The 20644-nt window shown below is 41.5% G+C and overlaps 1 protein-coding gene across 17 annotated transcripts in view; it reads right to left on the reverse strand.

The window, feature by feature from the left end:
* SYNE2 (spectrin repeat containing nuclear envelope protein 2) overlaps positions 1 to 20644 on the reverse strand; it is a 284849-nt gene that overhangs the window by 152233 nt on the left and 111972 nt on the right. For 15 of the 17 annotated variants that reach the window (XM_065593763.1, XM_065593775.1, XM_065593774.1 and 12 more), the window contains 12 exons: positions 19219 to 19419; positions 17979 to 18150; positions 16975 to 17087; positions 14903 to 15105; positions 14363 to 14482; positions 13979 to 14267; positions 12523 to 12692; positions 9903 to 10215; positions 8682 to 8849; positions 7308 to 7661; positions 2928 to 3083; positions 1119 to 1384 (listed from right to left, as the gene is read on the reverse strand). In XM_065593763.1, the coding sequence (XP_065449835.1) occupies positions 1119 to 1384; positions 2928 to 3083; positions 7308 to 7661; positions 8682 to 8849; positions 9903 to 10215; positions 12523 to 12692; positions 13979 to 14267; positions 14363 to 14482; positions 14903 to 15105; positions 16975 to 17087; positions 17979 to 18150; positions 19219 to 19419 (2525 nt within the window). The remainder of the gene's footprint in view (positions 1 to 1118; positions 1385 to 2927; positions 3084 to 7307; positions 7662 to 8681; positions 8850 to 9902; positions 10216 to 12522; positions 12693 to 13978; positions 14268 to 14362; positions 14483 to 14902; positions 15106 to 16974; positions 17088 to 17978; positions 18151 to 19218; positions 19420 to 20644) is intronic. The other 2 variants (XM_042841304.2, XM_065593770.1) reach the window with 1 other exon arrangement.

Here is a 20644-nt window from a genome sequence, read left to right on the forward strand (position 1 = left end):
AATAATTACATAAGTAATTTTTAAAGTGTTTTCAAATAAACTGGCTCATTATTATGATTTATAGGTTAGTTCCATACCTTGAAGGCTAATTTGAAAAACATACTAAATATGAAAGTGTACTGATTATCTTTGGCTTAGTACTGGCAGATTTAGAATCCTAGAATATCAGGGTTGGAAGGGACCTCAGGAGGTCATCTAGTCCAACCTCCTACTCAAAGCAGGACCAATTCCCAGACAGATTTTTGCCTCCAATCCCTAAATGGCCCCCTCCAGGATTGAACTCACAACCCTGGGTTTAGCAGGCCAATACTCAAATCTTCTGACTACAGAAAATAACACTGTCCCTATCAGTTAAAGTTCATTTGCAGAATATGAAAATATTTCAATAAACAGCAAATGGGTACCTGATCTTCTTAATGTGTCAGATTTTTTTTAAATAATACCTTTTACCTCCTATTTTTGTCATTTGTTAACAAAGAAAGATGGTGATGTATTTTGTATCTGCCATGACTTTGGAAAAAATATTTTAATAATACAGCACTTAGATAGTAAGTTTTGCAGGGTAGGGACCATCTGTTTGTTATGTGTCTATAAAACATGTAACTCAATGAGGCTAGGATCTCTAGATGCTAGCATAGCAAAAAGTAATAAATAATAATAATAGTTTTCATAGCCATTGTTACGGAAGTGCTCTAGATGCAATGTAATGTTATTACCAATATACTAATTGGTTTGGACTAAACCAATTTTTGCTCTGTCCTTATATAACTTATATAACAGGGAGGGATAGCTCAGCGGTTTGAGCATTGGTCTGCTAAACCCAGGGTTGTGAGCTCAATCCTTGAGGGGGCCACTTAAGGATCTGGGGCAAAATCAGGACTTGGTCCTGCTAGTGAAGGCAGGGGGCTGGACTCGATGACCTTTCAGGGTCCCTTCCAGTTCTATTAGATAGATAAGTAACTTCAGTTAAATCGATACAGTGCCATATTCAGATTTCAGTTATACCAGTGCATACCTAGAGTAACTTCATTTAGGTTGATTTACATCAGTTACACTGATGTAATAGAGATCCAAGTGTGGTCCCCATAGAGTAAACTAAAAAAGTTCCTTGTACTTACATTTTTATGTTTTCTTTTTCTGTTGATAAACTTTTCATTGAAGACTGAACAGCAGACAGATTTTCCTGATAATCATTAACTAGATGATAATGGTGTTGCTTAACCTTCTTAATGGCTTCCAATTCTTGAAGCAACCTGTCCCAGCAAGAAACCATATATTCTGTGCTTTGCAGGTTTGATGTGCTCATTTCTGTTGTGTTGGGTGACAACTCTTGCCTCAGAGACAAAGCTGTGGCTCTCTGTTTTTCCAGTTCAGTGTATAAATTCTACAGTCACATCCACAAACAGTGAAAAAAGAAAGAGAATTTTCACCATTTTTACTTCCTACTGTCTTTACAAAATATGGTTAAAATTGCAGATTTGTGTACACATGAACACACATGCATGCTCAGTTACATGTGAGCATACACACAGATGCACATAGGCACATGCATGTACATACACACATAACCACACATATACGTACAATTGCACATCAGCAGACAAGTATAAAACAGGTATATTTGCATGCAAAGACAAACATTTACAGATATATAGTTTATGCAGATGGATTTACACAAACTATGTTTTCACACGGTTGATCATAGAATCATAGAAATGTGGGGCTAGAAGGGACCTTGAGAGGTCATCAAATCCAGCCCATTGCACTGAGGGAGGACCAAGTAGACTTAGACCATCTCTGACAGATGTTTGTCCAATGGTTTATTAAAAACCTCCAACGGAGATTCCACAACTTCCATTGGAAGCCCATGCCAGAACTTAACTACCCATACAGTTAGAAATTTTTTCCTAATATCTAGTTTAAATTGCCCTTGCTGCAGATTAAGCCCATTATTTTTTGTGGATATGGATAACAATTAATCACTGAACTCTATAAAATAGCTCTTAATATATTTGAAAACTGTTATCAGGGCTTTTCTCAAGACTCAATGTGCCCAGTTTTTTCAACCTTTCCTCTTAGGTCAGGTTTTCTCAACCTTTCATAATTTTTGTTGCTCTCCACTGGACTCTCTCCAATTTGTCCACGTCCTTCCTAAATTGTGGCACCCAGAATTGGACACAGCATTGCAGCTCAGGCCTTGCAAAGTGCCGAGTAGAGCCGGACAATTACTTCCCATGTCTTACATACAACACTCTTATTAATACACCCCAGAATTATATTAGCCTTTTTCGCAACTCCATCAGGTTGTTGGCTTATAGTCAATTTGTGATCCACTATAAACCCCAGGTCCTTTTCAGCGCTATTACTGCCTAGCAAGTTATTCCTCATTTTGCAGTTGTTGCATTTGATTTTTCCTTCCTAAGTGAAGTACTTTGAACTTGCCTTTACTGAATTTCATCTTGCTGATTTCAGACCAAGTCTCGAATTTGTCCAGGTTGTTTTGAATTCTAATCCTGTCCTCCAAAATGCTAGCGACACGCCCCAGCTTGGTGTCACCTGCAAATTTTATAAGTAGACTCTCCACTCCATTATCTAAGTTATTAATGAAAATATTTAATAGTTCTGGACCCTTGACTGACCCCTGCAAAACCCCACTAGATACACATGCCAAGTTTGACAGCAAACCATTGATAACTACTCTTTGAGTACAGTCTTTCATCCAGTTGGGCACCCACTTTATAGTAATTTCATCTAGATCACATTTCCCTAGTTTGCTTACAAGGATGTCATGTGGGACTGTGTCATCAGTCCAATGTAGAATGAGACTATATGCAACAGTTTAATAGTTTTGTGATTAGCTATATTATACCACATTGAATAAACTCAGCTATGTAATTAGTGAGGGAATGAGTTTGCTGGTTCCATACCTCTATCTCTTTTAGTTGCTCATTTACTAACACAACATCCAATTCTGCAGTTTGATTTTTCAGCTCAGCAACCTTTTGTTCCTCCCCAATATATTCAGCATTTCCTTGGGCTTCAGGAAGAAGCTGTTTCTGGAAAACCATTTCCACATTTGAACCCTGGAATGTAAAACAGAATTTTTCATTCTGCAATATACATAACAATGAAGGATCTCTACTTTTATTGTTTCTACTTAGCCCCATGTGTTCCAGCTATGCCCAAATCCTGCCACTCTTTCCTCCACGGCATCTCTACAACCCATTCTTTTCTTTCTGTCCCTGCAGCTAAAATTCTCATACAGACCCTTGTCCTCGCCTGCCTGGATTATCTCAGCCTGCTCTTCTATGGTCTCCCAGGTCATTCACTAATACAGTTCATACAAGTGCTAAGATGTTGCCCATCATTCTGATGATGTCATCACCACTTTGAATTCCTCCTCAGCTTACCCTCCTCCATTGCATCTTCTTCAGGCTATTTATCACTGTCTTTAAAGTCCTGCTTAACTCTCTCCCACCCTACTCATCTGCTCTTGTTTCACTTTGCTCCCAAACCCCCTTTGTTTAGCAGTGATGCCAGCCTCAGCACATCATTTGTTTCCTTTGTCATAACCATCTCCATGCTCCCCATACATGGAATGCCCTTTCTTGACCATTTGCAAGATCACTATCCTCTCCATGAGCTGACATGGGACGTTTGAGGAGTATTTGTGAATAGTCTATATATTGCGGTTGATAGGGAGAATGGCCTTGTGCTTAAGGCACTGGACAGGGAAAGGGGTTTAATTCATGGTGCTGCCACCAACTCCTTGTATGACCTTGGGCAAATCACTTAAATCTCTCTGTGCCTCAATTCCCCATTCGTAAAATGGAGCTAATACTACTTCCCTTCCCCAACCCTTTATTTAGATTGCAAGCTCTTCAGGGCAGGGACTGTCTCTGACTAGAAGTATGTACAAAACCTAGCACAATGGGGCCTGGTATCAGTGGGAGATTCCAGGTGGCACCATAATATACATAATAATACAAATATCTTTTGTCAGCACAACACTGTATTACTAAGAGGTGTCCAAGTATCACCTCGGCCATCTGGTTTATCTGTTGTATCACCACCCACAACTCTCTTTCTGTCTCTGCTTATACTGTGAACTCCTCAGGGCAGGGACTGTGCCATCTGCTCAGTTTGGAAAGTGCCTTGCACATAAGTTGCTATCGGAAATAAACAAGATAATAACAACAAAAATTAACACTCTTCTTGTTCCCTTTTCACTGTGAACCAAATATATCCAGTCAGGAAAATCAAATAACCAGGGAACTTTTCCATTTACCCTAACTACCCAGCTACAGCAATTGTATCGACTAGACAGAAACACCAAGTTTCATCTTAAAAGGCCCTGAAGGACCATGAAATTGAAGGAAATGAAAAAAGTCAGCTAGCTGTCAGAGAGTAAGTGTGAAGATGGCATCATCAGACGGAAAATAAGTCACAAACATGAAAAAACAAGTGAAATGAAAGTAGGGAAAATGCAGGGTGGTATTATATGGTGTACATTTCTCTTCATATGTATGTGGGGTTTCAGGTGCTACACATGCTGAGGCCCAGCCTAACACAGCCAGTCAAGGGAGTAATTCCTCTCCCTCAAATCTCCCCTGCACAGCAGAGTTAGTGCTCCCAACATTGCTGTGTTAGGAAAAAGAAGAAACAAGTAATCAGAAAGCCTTAATCAGACATGCTGACTAATAATTACAGTATTTCAAATGACAAGGTGGTGAACCCTACAATTACTAATAAATGAGGCAAACGCAACTACGACACGTAAAAGATTACACCGGGCAAGGTTATGGTAAGGAAGATGATTTACATGAAGAAGCAGAACTGTAATTTTGTCATAACAAATGTTTTGAAAAATTGCGGTTAGTGATGAATTAGCTCTCTTCTTCTGACTTACACTTTTTACATTGCTTTATATGTAGGATGCACTAGCTTCCTGTCGAAGTGTTAGTTTTGCTCTATAAAGCCCTACCTGGTCTGGTTCTTGGATACATATGGTAAAAGACTACGCGTCTCTTCCTATGTACCAGTCTAATGCTTGAGATTGACTGATGCCCTTCTGCACTCTCAATGGAGTAGAATCTTGTAGGACACAAGGCAAAATATTCTCAGAGAATGGTCCCCAGCCCTGGAATTTGCCTTGTTTTGGTCCAGCAAGCCTCTGTATATAGTGAGGCATTTTCTGGAAGTGGATTCAACAGGGAGTTTTGCTCAGTTTTATTTATGTTTGAATGAAATCTGGGCTAGATAGTGGTTTGAGCATTGGCCTGCTAAACCCAGGGTTGTGAGTTCAATCCTGGAGGGGGCCATTTAGGGATCTGGGGCAAAAATCTGTCTGGGGATTGGTCCTGCTTTAAGCAAGGGGTTGGACTAGATGATCTCTTGAGGTCCCTTCCAACCCTGAGATTCTATGATTCTCAGTGTCCCACAGAGATTATGACCCAGAGTAAGGAGCAGTGCATTTTTGCACTGCCTCAGGAGCAGCCCAAGAGGGAAAGTCACAATCTTCCTCCCAGCTCCCCAGCTGCTCCAAGGAAGGAACAAAAGTGCACTGGTCTATACATCTGCCAACACATCTGTTGCAGCAAATACATTGTCTCAAGGGGGGGGGGTGAGGTCAGAACCAAGACTTCACACAATCCTGCCCCATTTTCCAGCCCCCTGCATGGCAGGAGAACACGTAGGCTCTGCTTCCACTCCCATGCTGCTACCCAGGATACAGATAGCCAGCACAAGGGAGTATGGGGTGACTTACACACCCTTATTCCTTTGCTCCAGCACAAAGCACAAGCCACAATCTGGTCATTGCAGGTTTTTGTAACCAAACTCTGGTTATGGTACAGGTACAGTAGTAGATACTAATTACATCTGGCCAGACACTACACAAAGAGCACGTTTTTATAAACTGAAACACAGATATACATATAGGCGGGGTAAAATGCTAAAAGAACATCACAGGTGTAGACTTATTTCCAGCGTCAAATGGCTTGCAACACAGCGTTGTCAGCAAATCACTTCAAGGCCACTCACACGGATGAAATAAATCAATCCACATGTATTTCGAGCGTATAGGATGACTTCTCATTTTCATTATCATGGAGTTAGAGACGTCAATCCCCACACACCGAGGCGAGAATACGTCAGTGTAACTGAATGGGATGTTTATTGCTATCATTCCCTCTGTAATTAAACTTTAAACATGTATTTTTTTTTATTCAGCTGACCCTTACCACCTTGAGTACAATTACCTCCTCTTTTTGATTAATTGCCTTTGTCATTTCGTTATCATCACACAGAGTAGTAGGAAACATTTTCAGCTGTGCTCCGCTTCCCTGCATGCTACCCTGTTCAGTCACCACCGGCATCCCTATATTGTGCTTCTCCTGGTTTGGTTTTGTTTTTAAGTTTACTATTAATAAAGAGCTACATGCTGACACCAATACTCACACAGAATAGTGTCCTACTCCACTGTGGTCCCACTAAAGTCAGTGGAACTGCTCGTGGAGGAAGGTTCTCGCTCTTAACCCACAGTCAAAGCATCAAAATTTGCTCTTAAATGATTAGTTAGAGTCAAGATGTATGATATTTATTCAGCTGAGCTTTAGCCTATGAAGACATGCAGGAGAGCCACCCAAAGGGGAGGGGAGCTAGTGGGACACCCGGATGATGTGAAGTCAGTGTCAGGGTCTGCAGCAGCACCTGCCAGTCACCAGGCAGCAAAGGATTGGCTGGTGGCAGTCAGGTGGCATGCTCTTAAGCCCAACAGCTGCAGAGGATCAGCAGCTGTTCACTGCACACGCCTCTGGATTTTCTACCTCGGTGTACCTGCCTCACTGCAAGCTCTGCTCCTGCCTTGCTGTAGCCTAGACCCTGTCCTGAACCCAGCTTTCCTCCAGTCCGGTCCCAGCCCTGCTCCTGCCTTCCTTGACTCCATTTAATCTGGGTTTGTAGCAGGCTAGCATGTCTGGCTCAAAGCAGGCAGGGCACTGAAGTCCCAAGCTGCCAGGGAAAACGGGCTCAGAGGTGGTCTCAGCACATCCGTTGGCAGTTCCCAAAGGGGGTTTCTGTGATCCAACCCATCACAGATGTTTTAAATAGAGAGTGAGTATCACGCTATTGTAATGTGCTGAACAGGTGTAGAGAATTCTTTTACGTGCTTTGGATTTATAATTGTGCAATTAATGGAAAGCTTTATTAGGAAACTGAAAAGATGCAATTAATTACATGCTTTTGAGAGACTGATGCCTCTTTGCCCAGAATTTCTCATTCTGGTTGTCACAAACACACATACTTACGTTATTTAGTTTCCAGCATTCTTCCAGCTCTTCTGTTCTGCTGTTCTCTTCAACAGCAAAGGGAATATCAGAAAAGACCTGCTTCTCTCTCTTTATCATTGTATCTGCCTTATCCTGCGTCTTTATTTCAACAGCAAATGCATGCTTTGACTCAGGGGTGTCACTGAGAATATTCTCACCCTCTTGCGTGACATTTTTAAGTCTGTCCTTCAAATTCCTGTGTTTACACTGAAGTGTTTCCATTTCATCCTTAGTACTCTTCTGTCCTGGCAAAGAGGTGTTTTGTTCAACAGATTCTGCTAAAGCCAAAATCTTCTTTAATGTGTCTTCACAGTGACTAAAAGGTGCCTGTTCCTTTAAATGAGAGGAAAACATTTTTTATTGAAAAGTGTCTTCATTCAATTTACCCAATGTTAAGACGACATTTGTAATAAATAATAATAATAATAATAATAATAATAATAATAATAGCTGTATACAGTGAATTACTAAAATCATTAACTTTTGTCATGAAGGGCAACTTATGCTGCAAGACTCATGAAGTATTCAAGTAAGCCTGCCTACTTGACGGCTGCAGAAAGTCAAATACTGCAACTGTATTTTTAAAGACAGCTGGATGCTTTTGTGATCAGGAACAACATCTGCAACTATATAAATTAATGGAACAATCACATTTTATGCCTCAGGGCATATGCTGTACTTGGCAAGGTTTAAGAAGGAAGTCTCCTTCCTCCGCACACCTCTATTATGTACTGCATTGAACAACCTCTTAGAGGGACAATGAGGGAGTTAACTTTCTTCTGAAGCAACAGGAATTCCCTGGTGTTGGAGTCAGGGTGCCTGACTTGACAGACCAATGGTCTGAGCTGGTATGTCATCCTTCAATATCTTTCTACACTCAGTGACAACACTGATATTCCTTTGAAGCATATTTTCACAGAATCAAAAATACCAGGTTTTTAATAAAGATTTAATACTCAAACTGGCTCATGCAATTGTCTGGTCTGTCTCAACCCGAGCTACTCTATCCAGACAATCTGCATTCAGAACATGAGCTAATTTAGACACAACAGCCATATGTTTGAGAATCACTCTCTTTCTTGTGCCACTGAACAGAAGTTGAGTTTTGGAAATCTAAATGATCTAGGGCCCGAGTCTGCTTCCGGTGAAGCCAACAGCAAAAGTCCCTTGACTCCATTGGGAGCAGGGTCATAAATGCAGTTACCTCAGAAAAGGTACATCCCCCACACTTTACATTTTGGAGGGGGCGGGGTGGTTTAGTTAACTGGATTAATATAATTAACTCTCCTCCTTTATAAATGCAGTACTGCAGCAGGGATCCATTAACAATAGTATCCAAAAATTGCATCATACCTGCAATTTCAACTGCTGCTGTTTCTCAGCTGCTGGCTTTTCCACTGAGATATCAGTACAATGACAAAGCTCCGCTGATAGTCCCTTCAGCGTGCTACTCAAGGCTGCCAGTGTATCCTGGAACACTTGGTATTCTTGACCATGACCTTCCAGTGCCTGCGCGGAGTTCTAGAAGCCAAGCAGTTTCTACATTTAGTGCAGTGTTACCTCATTCAAAATACAGTACATATGGATGGATGCTTACAGAAGGGTTTAAATAGCACTGCTAGGGAATTAAAGTGTTTAGAAATGTAAAAGGTTGCCAGTTAGTTGCATCTAAAACTAATGGCAACTGTACTTCACCATGATCAAACAAACAGGCAGATCCATCCCTTGGACAGTTATATCCCTCCCATCACTGCGTTGTAAAAAAGCACAGTCTTTAGTTGTACGAAAATCCCTGTTTATTATTCTCCTTCCCATAATCACTTGTCTATCTTTAGAATGTAAGCTCCTCTGGTCAGGGGTTGTCCCTTCTTGAATGTCTGGAAAGTATCTAGGCCATTGTGGGCACCACCATAAACAAACAATAAACAGGATGTGGAGAACATGCCCAGGGAGACCACATTGCACAACTGTGCTCCTCAGAGGATCTATCTTCTGTCCGAACATGAAGGATATTGGGAGGGAGAACGTCAGGGTAGGTGCAGAGACAAAGCCAGCGGATCAACACCTATGTGGAACCAACAGCTAACTCTCATCCTCCTGCCTGAGGGAGGAGGACACAACAGCGGTGAAGGCTACAGTAACTCTGTAGGAACAGATTAGTAAAAGGCCTCTTTCTCCTCTTCTTTGCACTTTGTTGTTTGTCAGTATTTCACACTCACCTGCCCCCACTTTGTGTAATCATTTACTCCTGGGCAAAGTGCAAGGCAGTAGAGGATCAAAACCTTAAGTGGTTCCCCCTTCCACTCTGTGGCCTGGGGAAGGATTCTGTACCTACCAATTTGCAGAGGAACTCACCACTAACAACTATTTCAGCTTTGCCCAGAGGAGAAGATTTGGCTTTAATTATTTCACTACAGGAAACTAGTAAAGAAGTTCACTTCAGAGTGTCCTCACTTTGTACCACAACATTCTGATCTGATAGCTTAATGAGATAACAAGCAAATAATGAGAACTTTAAATAATTAGGTATACAAAAACTAATAATATGATAAGGAAATATGGCATGATTCCAACCTGCAAGTGGCTGAGCAGACTTTCATGCAGATATTTTAGTTCTATCCGTGATTCTTCCATGAAGCAGGAATCCTCAATGCAATCCCGTAGATAATCTCCTGAGCTTTTTAATTCATTTAATAGGAACATTAAACCTTCTGCTTTCTGCAGGAGTTTTACATAACTTGTTAACTGAGTTTGTTTCTCCTGCAAACCAGCCTGAACATCAAAACCTAATTCCTGCTGCTGCTTCTTCAGTTCAGTCAGCACTAATCTCAAATCTTCTTTGCTTTGCGTGTATCGTTTGCTTTGAAGTTGAATCTGTTCTTGGTGGCTTGAAGAAGGGGGGGAAATATAATAATAGAATTCAAGGATTTTGTATTATTTGTTTTGAAATATTAAATTGCAGACATTAAATTATATAGATCCTATTATATTCCTGAGGTTTATTCTTTGAGTTGTAAATTAGCCATAAATAGTAGGGCATGAATTTTCAAAGGGGCATAAGGGAGTATAGCATCCAAATATCATTGCATTTCAGTGGTGGTTGAGTGCTTAAATCCCTTAGGCTCCTTTTAAATCTCAGCCTATGAAAACATAGTTGTTAGAACCTGAGACCTGCTGCTCATGCTGTATATTCTTTGCTTCTCATTCCAATTCAAGTTTTATTTTTAACTACTAAGTTAAACTTACTGACTTTATGAACCTTTTGTTGAAGGGTTCTTGAAAAATGTAATATACTGTAGAAAATACACATATTACCTTTTCATGATCATGGAAAGGATTTAAATACTGTGAAAAACAGGCAACTATAATTACTCATACAAAAGGCGAGCAGCACACTCACATTTTCCTATATGTTCATACATTCAGTGCATGTATTTTGCAGATGGAACTTATGTGCCAATAATTGAAAATATGACCTATTATGAACAGATCAAAATAAATAGATGTAGCTAAATCCAGAGTAACATTATTAATTTAATGTAAAACAGTGACTAGAATCCAGAAAAGAATTCTTCTTGAAATGTGCCCACTGCAACCTTTATGTGAGTGGGTCTGTGTCCGACTAGGTGGAAGAAGAAGGGCATTGCCCCTTTAAGGACTCTTTGCAACAGGGGGGAGAGAAAGAGGAAAGCTTACAGGGAAGGGCACAATGCACTTGGAGTGAGGTCAAGGTTACTGCATTGCCCTTCCTGCTCACTGAAAGAGTGGAAGGGGTATTTACACCCCATAGAGCCACGGAGATGCCCTCTTTACCAGGATTGGGCTGGAATAATCCCTTCTGGGAGCTGAGTAAGGAGGGTTGGGGGCTCCTCCATTTCATCAGCGGGGAGCTGACCTCCCTTCCTTTTCCTGACCTCCTTTAAGGGAGCTGGGGTGGGGGGGTTGGGGCTCCTATGTCTGGATCAGCAGGGACATGACCCCTTCCTCCCTGTACTCTACAACTTGTTGCCTGGTACTCCCAGATATTAGTATGGGGTATGAGGAGGAAAGTGAATAAAGATGCAACCTAATTAAACCACATCCATGGCCTTCTGTCTTCCAGCATGGACAAATACTGCATGTTTCAACTCATGTGATGTGAACAAGAAGAATCTCTCGCAGAGCTAGAACAAACTGGTTTCTAACAGGGTGACTTGCCCCATGGGCTAGAGAGTCTGGGGCTAAGCTAACCCTGATTACAGGATGAGCCCCACCTGAGTGGAATCAGGTAATTCCCTATAAAGGGCAGCAGGTGGCTGTAGTGAAGGGGAGATGCTCAGAGAGTACAGAGACTGCTAGGGGTTTGCTGGCTTGAGCAAAGCCTGGGATTTGAGAATAAGACTTCAGGCAGAAAGGGCTGTGAGTGGCCTGCTAAGGCAGGCGACTCTGGGCAAGCAAGGAAAGAGTACAAAATCTCTCCAGACAAGGAAGCCTCAAAGTAGGAAGAGAAATGTTTGGCTGGGGGACATAATTATAACTAATCGAGTTATTTTCTGTGAATAAACAGAGTTTCCAAGCAGGGGTATTTTTGACCTCAGAAAAATGTGTGGAGTCTGTCTAAGGAGCTATTTGAGGGAGAAATTATTAGCCATGCACTGCAGAGGCACTCCTGGCCATGAAGAGGCCCTCAGTAAGCAGTCACATCACTACATGGTCTCTAAAAACTCTGGGCTGCTAGCGACACACAGATTTCCTTAAATCCTAAGATTGATTCTGACTGTGTAAATCTGTTATAAGGCCAGATCATGGCTGGCCCTGGATCGGTTGCAAAGGGCACATGGAACAGCTACCATCTCAATGGGAGCAAAGAAGGCACTAGGCTAGTGCTGCCAATAGCTATTCCAAAACTGGGGTTGGATGAACAACTCCTCTCTGCATTGCCAACTCAATCCTGGGCTCCCAGAGGAATTCTGGCTGAGCTGGCCAAAACCTTTCTACTAGGGGTTTCTGCTGTTCCTCCTCATACCCCATACTCATGGCCACAATATGTCCCATCATGAATAGTGCAGAAATTCAAACATTTTTCTAGTTGTCATTTTCTTGTCCTGCCAAAACAAAGAGCATAAAAACTATATACTATGCAAAGCAGGAAGAGGAATTGATAGCTGTAGTAGGTCAAGCTATAGTACTGTTCTCTTTGTAAGCTCCTTGGTACCTTAGATATTCAGTGGCTAAATGAACAGTGCACTCCCATTGATTCTGGAGATCAGAAATAGTCTGCTGAATGGTGGGATCCTTCACTCCTTCAATACTTGTTAAGATTTTGCCCAAGGCTATGATGTTTTGCATTTTAGCATCTCCCTTATCTTTGAGAAAAACTATTTCCTGCATTAAACACAAGAGCAGAAGCAGAACATGTAACATACTTTATTCATTTACTTGTAGTTATTCTAACAAAGGGTATCACCTGCAAAATGTTTTATTCTTTGTCTACTGCTGTTGAACAAAAACAATTATCACTTCTATGTCCTACATAATTGATGATAATAATTGGATGGATAATCCAGTTTAAATGTTAGCATTCCAAAATGTACCTCAGATATTTAACACACACATTCCCTAATACTTCTACAGACCAGTGGTTTTCAACCAGGAGTTCGCATACCCCTCAGGATACGCAGAGGTTTTCCAGGGGGTACATCAACTCCGGTAGATATTTGTGTAGTTTTTCAATAGGCTACATAAAAAGCATCAGCAACGTCAGTACAAATTAAAATTTCATATAGACAATGACTTGTTGATGCTGCTCTATAGACTACACAATAATATGCAAATACAATATTTATATTCCAATTGATTTATTTTATAACTGTGTGGCAAAAATGAGAAATTAAGCAATTTTTCAGTAATAGTGTGCTGTGACACACTTGTATTTTTATGTCTGATTTTGTAAGCAAGTAGTTCTTAAGTGAGGTGTAACTTGGGGGACCACAAGACAAATCAGACTCCTGAAAGACATACAGCAGTCTGGAAAGGTTGAGAACCACTGCTATAGAAGAACAAAACACCAATATCATTCTGAGAAAATAAAGCAAAAATTTGCTTCAAATACTATGAGTGAGAGCCTAACACCCATTGCAGCTCCTTTAAGCTGCGTATAAAGGCCAAAGCACCATAAAGACCCATTTCTAGCTGGGGAAGGATTCTCCCACCCCAGGCACTGCAGAAGATAACAGTAAGGCTTACCCTATGAGGACCCTCTCACAAACCTCAGCATAGGGGGCTGGTGGATAGGTGGGGTGTGTCAGAGGTGAGCCAACAGAACACAGCACTGCCAATATTCCAGGCAGCACTGAAGCCCACAAGGCAACCGTGGGGAGGTTGCTATAATTTACACAGGCCCTGGGCTGTCTAATTTATGCTGGGGATCTTTCCAGCATCTGCAACAGTCAGGATTGGGAGGGCACAAAGCCACAGTAGCCCTCCCTTCCCCCTAGGCTGAGAGTTCTGTGCTGCCCAACTACGTTTAATTAACCACACAATCATATGCTTAGTTGTACACTTTAATCATCAATGACATATGGTGGGTCTAATGAGACTATTACACACCATACATTTCCCGTATATTACCCTCAACTGGCAAAATCAGAGTAGTAAGTGTGCTGCAGTACCTTTATTTGATGTATCCTTTCTTCCAGTGGCAACTTGCCTTCCCGTGAACTCAAGCCAATAACGGAGTCTTTAAGTCTTTTTATCCAAGAAGACATGTTCTGTGCAAGCGCTTCAAAATTCTGCCTTTCCATGGATCGTGTCTGACTAATTCCTAGTGCTTCACTTATGTGTGTCTGTAGTTCCTGATACCGACTAATGAGATGACTAGATTCGGACACTGTTTCATCTCTTGTAAACCCAGACTCCCTCAAAGAATTTGACAGCTGAGACAGGGAGTCAAATGAGTCTCTGAAAAATACAACAAATGAATCACAGTGTATCTGCTATAACAAAGAGGAGTCAAGAAAAATACAAACTATCCCCCTTCCCCAAGACAAGGCTACCTCTGCTTTATTAGCATTTGGTAAACGTTTTCTAATTTTATCTTCTCATTTTTGGTCTCTGGCAATTTTTCTTCCTGAATGGTGAGCCATTCCTTCAAGCCACTGCTGTCTTCTTGAAGTCTAAAGAAACAACATACACAAAAATGTATATGTTGGTAAGTAAGAAGTATTATATCTGTAATTACTAAAAAACATTGACAATAACATTTCACTGTAACAGATATGAAATGATCTGGGCCGTGATTCAGCAAGGTATTATGCACATACGTAACTAAGCATGTGAGTAGCCCCACTGATTTCAGCTGAACCATTGACAAGTTTTAAGCACATGCTCAAATATGTTGCTGAATCGGGGTCCTCATGATCTCTTTATTGTTAAGAAAACTGAAGAAGTGAAACAAAACAGAAGAAAACAGCAGATTCCTCAGTATACGATTTATAATGAAAATCAGAGTTATTTATTCTTCATTATGGTTGTTTAAGAATATCACTTTATATCATCTATAAGTAAGCTGCTGGGAATTAATTTTAGCTCCCTACCTAATGAGTTGCTGCAGAGAAGCACGAAGTTTCTTTTCTTGTTTCTGACATTTGGAGGTTACGCTTTGTAATTCTGCTTCTTGATCTCTCACCCAGCTACTAAGCTGGTTAACACTCGCTTCGGGCAAATAACTCTTCACCTTAGTCAAGAGAGATTTTACCTCTTGGATGTCACTCTCTTTGCCTTCAAAAGTTAGGAAACTCTTAATAAAAGCACAAACATGACAAATTAGAGATGCATTTAGCAAGTTTGCTGCTATATAACAGATATTTATATTCTATATAAACTTCTTAATTTGTGTTATCACTATAGGCTTTTTAAAAAAATCATTAGTGTCGCTTGCAAGGTATATTTACAGTGTTCTATTCATTTAAAACCCACCTAAATGGAAAAACTCCCTTGAAATATAAGGGGAAAGTAAAGAAGAAGAGAGGACAAAGAGTCTCTTCTGGGGTAAAGTACACAAAGCAGAAGAATGAACCAAGCATCCACAACTTTCATATTCAGATCTCTCATTAAGACTCACTTCTAGGGTGACCAGGCGTCCCGATAAAATCGGGACCGTCCCGATATTTAGGTGTTTGTCCCGCATCCCGACCGAAGATCGATCGGGACGCTGCACTCCGCCTTCTTTTTTTTTTTCCCCCCCTCTCCTTTGACTGCCGGCAGCACTGAGCTGTTCTCGGTTGGTTTTTTTCCCCCCTCTCCTGAAAACCAGAGGCTCCCCCACTGTAAACTGATCCACACATTGCTACCAGTCTGGACCCAGCTAGACTTGTATGTCAGAATGCAGAGTGAAAGGAAAAGTTACAGCGGTTGTTACTTCTCTGCTCTGTCATTATGGTGATGAGCATGGTGTAAATACCTAGAAGCTGAAGGTATGCAGAGCTAAGGGAGGGTGCATAATCTCCTCTGACTGCCCGCAGCACTCGGCTGTTCTCGGCCCCCCTGCCGACTGCCGGCAGCACTGGGCCACAGTAGGGAATTGGGAGAGGGAGCTGTTTGTGTCAATACACCGGCAGCACTCGTTTTTTGGGGGGTTTTGCTCCGCCGGTGACTCCCACCCCCCGCCTTGTGTCCCGATATTTTCTTCCTGTCATCTGGTCACGCTACTCACTTCTTCCATCAAGCCTTCAACTGTTGATAAACTATGACTGACTGCTCCAGCCTGCAATTTGCATTGTATCAGTCTGACAGAAGAAAGGGAAGAGAGGGCAGGAAGGAAAAGGTTGAGGGCAAACAAGAATATTAACACTGATGGACTGGAAATCATGGAGAGGCTAAGTAACAAAGAATGGGTGTGTGATGGGCAATGCTGAAAGAGACCAGATGATGGTCAGGGAGTGGGAACGGAGCAACAGAGAGATCAGAGAGAGACCAGTGTGTGGTGAAGATCAAGTCAAGTGAACGGTCCTTTTGGTGAAAGGGAGAGTTGAACCAAAGCTGCAGGATGAAGGAAGACATGAAGGTGAAAGAAACATGCAGCTAAGGGGTCAGATGGGTCATCAATGTGAAAGATGACATCATTGAGGATGAGTGTGGGAGATTGTGAGGAGAGGAAGAGAGGGAGCCAGGAGTAAATCAGAGAGGAAAGGCTGATGGGAATGAGTATGCCTAGGGCTCCTAGGTGGCTACAGTAATATACAGATTAATAATAATACTAATAATAAGGGTGAAATACTGGCTCCACTGAAGTCCATAGGGTTTTGGTATTGACTTCAATAGGGTCAGGATCAACTTAGTCTCTAAGGCCCTGATTCAGCATAACGCTTAAGCACTTCCTTAAGTTCCAATGACTTCAATTTAGTACCTTCTAGCATCTGAACTTTCCTAACTATAGGTTAGAACTTTATCTCAGATGTACACTTCTTAACACAATTTTATTACCCCTTCCACTGACTGCCACACTGCGTTGTGTTTTTTAAGACAAACATTCTTCAAACTCAAGAAAGCCTGAATTTACAAACTACAATAGGTGAATCTACTCCGAAGTACAGAGTCCCTTGCTAACTTGGGAGGGTGCAACCTCCTTCCAAAATATTTTGTATTTTAAAATATTCTAATATCTTACCATGAGCGTCTGCAATTTTTCTTCCAATGTCTGTTTAGTTTCTGATGGGTCAAAACAATCCTTTAAAGACAGCTGAGCGCTGCTGAACCAGTCATTAAAATCCTTACACTGATCTGCGGAAAGATAGAGTCTGACTTTTTTTTTTTCTTATCCAGTAACAGAAAATCTCTCCTCAACATGAAGATAATCTCCTAATAATTATATTTATCAATGCTATCCCTGGATGCTGCCTCTCACTACATGCAAAATGACAGAAAATGCTGCAGTCCTTACTTCTTTCTTTTGGAACCCATCCTTGTACTGACAGTGAAAATGACATGCTGGAGGACCCAGCTCAGAGGCCTGTTTGTGACATTTTCAGAAAACGTTGCCTGGGATAATCTATCATCAAACATTCTGATTTACTGTTGCTACTCTGGCCTCTATCACAAATAAATACTATTCAGCAATTGCTATTCCCAGTGACTGCAGGCTGATATTCTCTTTGGGTGAAATTCTCTGTGGGCGAAATTCTCTTTGGGCATAGATACCCATCGTCCTGTGTTTGGCAACTAGAATATGTCACCTAGAACTGAAAATACACACTTATGAATAGGCCACATCAAGAAGCTAAGCAGTGTTCACACATGCATGGTGGCAGCGAAGTTCTGGTAATCTTTCCTATTGCTGATCTGAAAGGATGGAACTTTAAGGAGTTCCTCAGACACTATGGAACACAAAGACCTGCCATGATTCACTACACAGCCTTTATTCTAACAGAATTTCCATTTAATCCAATAGGAATTTTGTGCAAATAAAGACTGCGGGACAGGGCCCACAGCTCAGAAAGAATGTGGAGACTGAGGGTCAGATCCTGAGCTGGTTCCATTGCATCAAATGGAACTATTCCATCTTACGCCAGTTGAGGATCTAGCCCTCAGTTTTTACTGAGTTATAACATTCAAGTACTTGCTCGACACAGACATGTATGTCAGTCTTTAAAAGTGAAACCCATTTTTGCTTACAGTTCAAAAGACTGATAAAATGATCCTGGAAAATGTGTTTCTTTGTATTAAATAAGTCAGTGATACACTGAAGCTGCTTCTTTAATTCAGCCACTTCTGGAGTCAGACAACCTGTCTTTTTTTGGAGTAATTTCACATGGTGTTTTTGTTGGAGAATTTTCTGATGTAGCTCCTAAATTTAAAAAATTAACAAATTAAAAACGAAGAGAGTTAGTGATATATTAAAAGGCATCTAAGGTTAAGGAGAAGGTTTCAGCATGCACTGTACAAAGCTGTTTTGTGACAAATTAAATTGTTTTAAGAAGGGGTCATTTCAAAATATGTCAAAATATATTAACATTATTTATGCAACTAATGAACAGGGATAAATACTAAGCAGTGAGCAGGCGTTATAACACACACACACACACACACACACACACACACACACACACACACACACACACACACACACACACACACACACACTTCTGCATCATACACAACAGATAGGTGGAGGTTATAGCAATATAACAAACTGCAGGTCCATAAGTAAATAGCATTTATCATGCACCTTTGTCTCACCTGCATTATGCACACTAATCCCTCTCACAGGGACTTATTCTAACATTTCAAACCACTGAGCAGCCACAGGGTTGTTGGTTTTTTTAAATAAACGTTCCTCTGCCAAATAAATTTTTACTTCTCTCCTAAACATGGAATTTCATATCTCTAGACCCTGCAAGGCTAGATGCAGGAAGCCAGATCCTTAGCCCTGCTTTGTCCCTTCTGGAGGTGCAAACGGGGTAGAAAGTTGGCTTAAACAGCCAAGTGGGAATTCCCTTGCATAGAGGAATGCCCCCCTGGCATAAAGTCAGCATAGTTAGCTCTGTATCACCAGCTCCTAGCAAACGATACAGCTCTACAATATAGCCCAACATCCTGATGTGACCTAGCCCAATATATGCACTGGGAATTTAATACCTTTTGGGGTGGTGCGTGGTTACCAAGCCCAACACAAACTACTATTTCAGGTAGCTAAAATGTATAATTAGCTAGCTATAGTAATACTCAAAAAAAGCAGGCCTTTCCTTCTTCTGGGTAACTTTGGGAAATACTGGGAGTCAAGCTAAATTCTTTACTTCATTGTTCTACCAGCTTCAACCGTTTTAAAATACATGACAGAAACACATATGAAGAGCTCCCCGTGAAAGAAAAGGTTATCAAAATTACAGGAGATGCATAATTTGATATACAGTACCTCTAATTTCGTAAAGATCTCTAAAGTGTCAGAGGGAAATAAAGCTTTTAAAAGTGATTCTGTCATCCCAATCTGTGTCTTGGCAAGGTCAAGGTCTCCTTTTAGCTCTGCTGAATTGCCATTGAGTTCACTGGGTCTCATCTTATTCGGTAAGTGCTTTCTTATTAGCTCCATTTTGTTCTCAACAGATGACTTGATGACCTTAAAATTGGAAATGCACAAGCAGCATAAGAAGTTTTACTGGACTAGTTTCCTACAAAATGGGGCTCAAAAGAGTTTATTCCTTTTTATGCTTAACCTTTCTACATTAATTGCATTTTCCTCCATTCTAAACTACTGTACTTTCTTTTTTTTTCTTATCTCTGATATTTAAGAAAAAAATCTAATCCTACAGTGAGTGCTGCTACTGTTTTAAATGAATAAAGTTTATTCTTCTGACTACATGAATACTCTCAGCTGAACATGGGCACTAGTCTCCTCTCCACTTCTGGGAACAATAAGAAGCCAAACTTCTCTGATCCATACACTGACATTCTGCCCTGTCCCAGGGATCCTGTAGAAGCATTGCCACCAGAGCGCTACATGGCTCTACTGCAGGCTTCCAAGGACACCGCAAGGAGGGGGTGGAGACAAAAGGGAGCAGAACAAGTCCCCATCAGCTTACAAGGCAACAGGATCACTCCATGGCATTCACAGCTGTTCTAGGCCCACAGAAATTGCCCCACAGAGTGGCTTACAATGGTCATGTCCTCACCCCAAAACACCATCCTTGAGAGCTTAGGCACACAAGAAGTTGAGTCTGAATTGCACAGGGGTTGTAAACCCCCTAGATAAACTCGCCACACTGATTCTGCTCATTTTTGGAAATTTGTGCCCATATGGGGAGAAGGCTTTGTCCTTAACCTAGGGAATTAATGCACCAATGCAAAAACATTTATATTCACTTACTATAGAACCTACAAGAAAAGAACACGGTAAATACAATAGACATGTTTAAAGTCCATTGTAAAGTAGCTTGTTGCCTGCCTGGAGTCCCCCTTGGTGCAAAGTGGCTCTGCAATGCCCTCTTCTTGGAGCAGTGGCTAAGGGCCTGGTCCTCCTCCCCTGGAAATCAACGGGCATCCATCCATTAGCTATAAAGGAAGTTGGATCAGGCCCTAAATCAGGGGTGGGCAAACTTTTTGGCCCAAGAGCCACATCTGGGTGGGGAAATTGTATGCAGGGCCATGAATGTAGGGCTGGGGCAGGGGTTGGGGTGTTTGGGATATGTGGGAGGGGTGCGGTGTGCAGGAAGGGGCTCAGGACAAGGGGTTGATGTGCAGGAGGGGTGCGGGGTGCAGGAGGGGGCTCAGGGCAGGGGGTTGGGGTGCAGCAGGGGGTTCAGGGCAGGCGAGTTGGGAGCTCAGGGCAGGGGGTTGGGATGCAG

The sequence above is a fragment of the Chrysemys picta genome, chromosome 4 (assembly GCF_011386835.1).
Source record: "Chrysemys picta bellii isolate R12L10 chromosome 4, ASM1138683v2, whole genome shotgun sequence".
Taxonomy (NCBI): domain Eukaryota; kingdom Metazoa; phylum Chordata; order Testudines; family Emydidae; genus Chrysemys; species Chrysemys picta.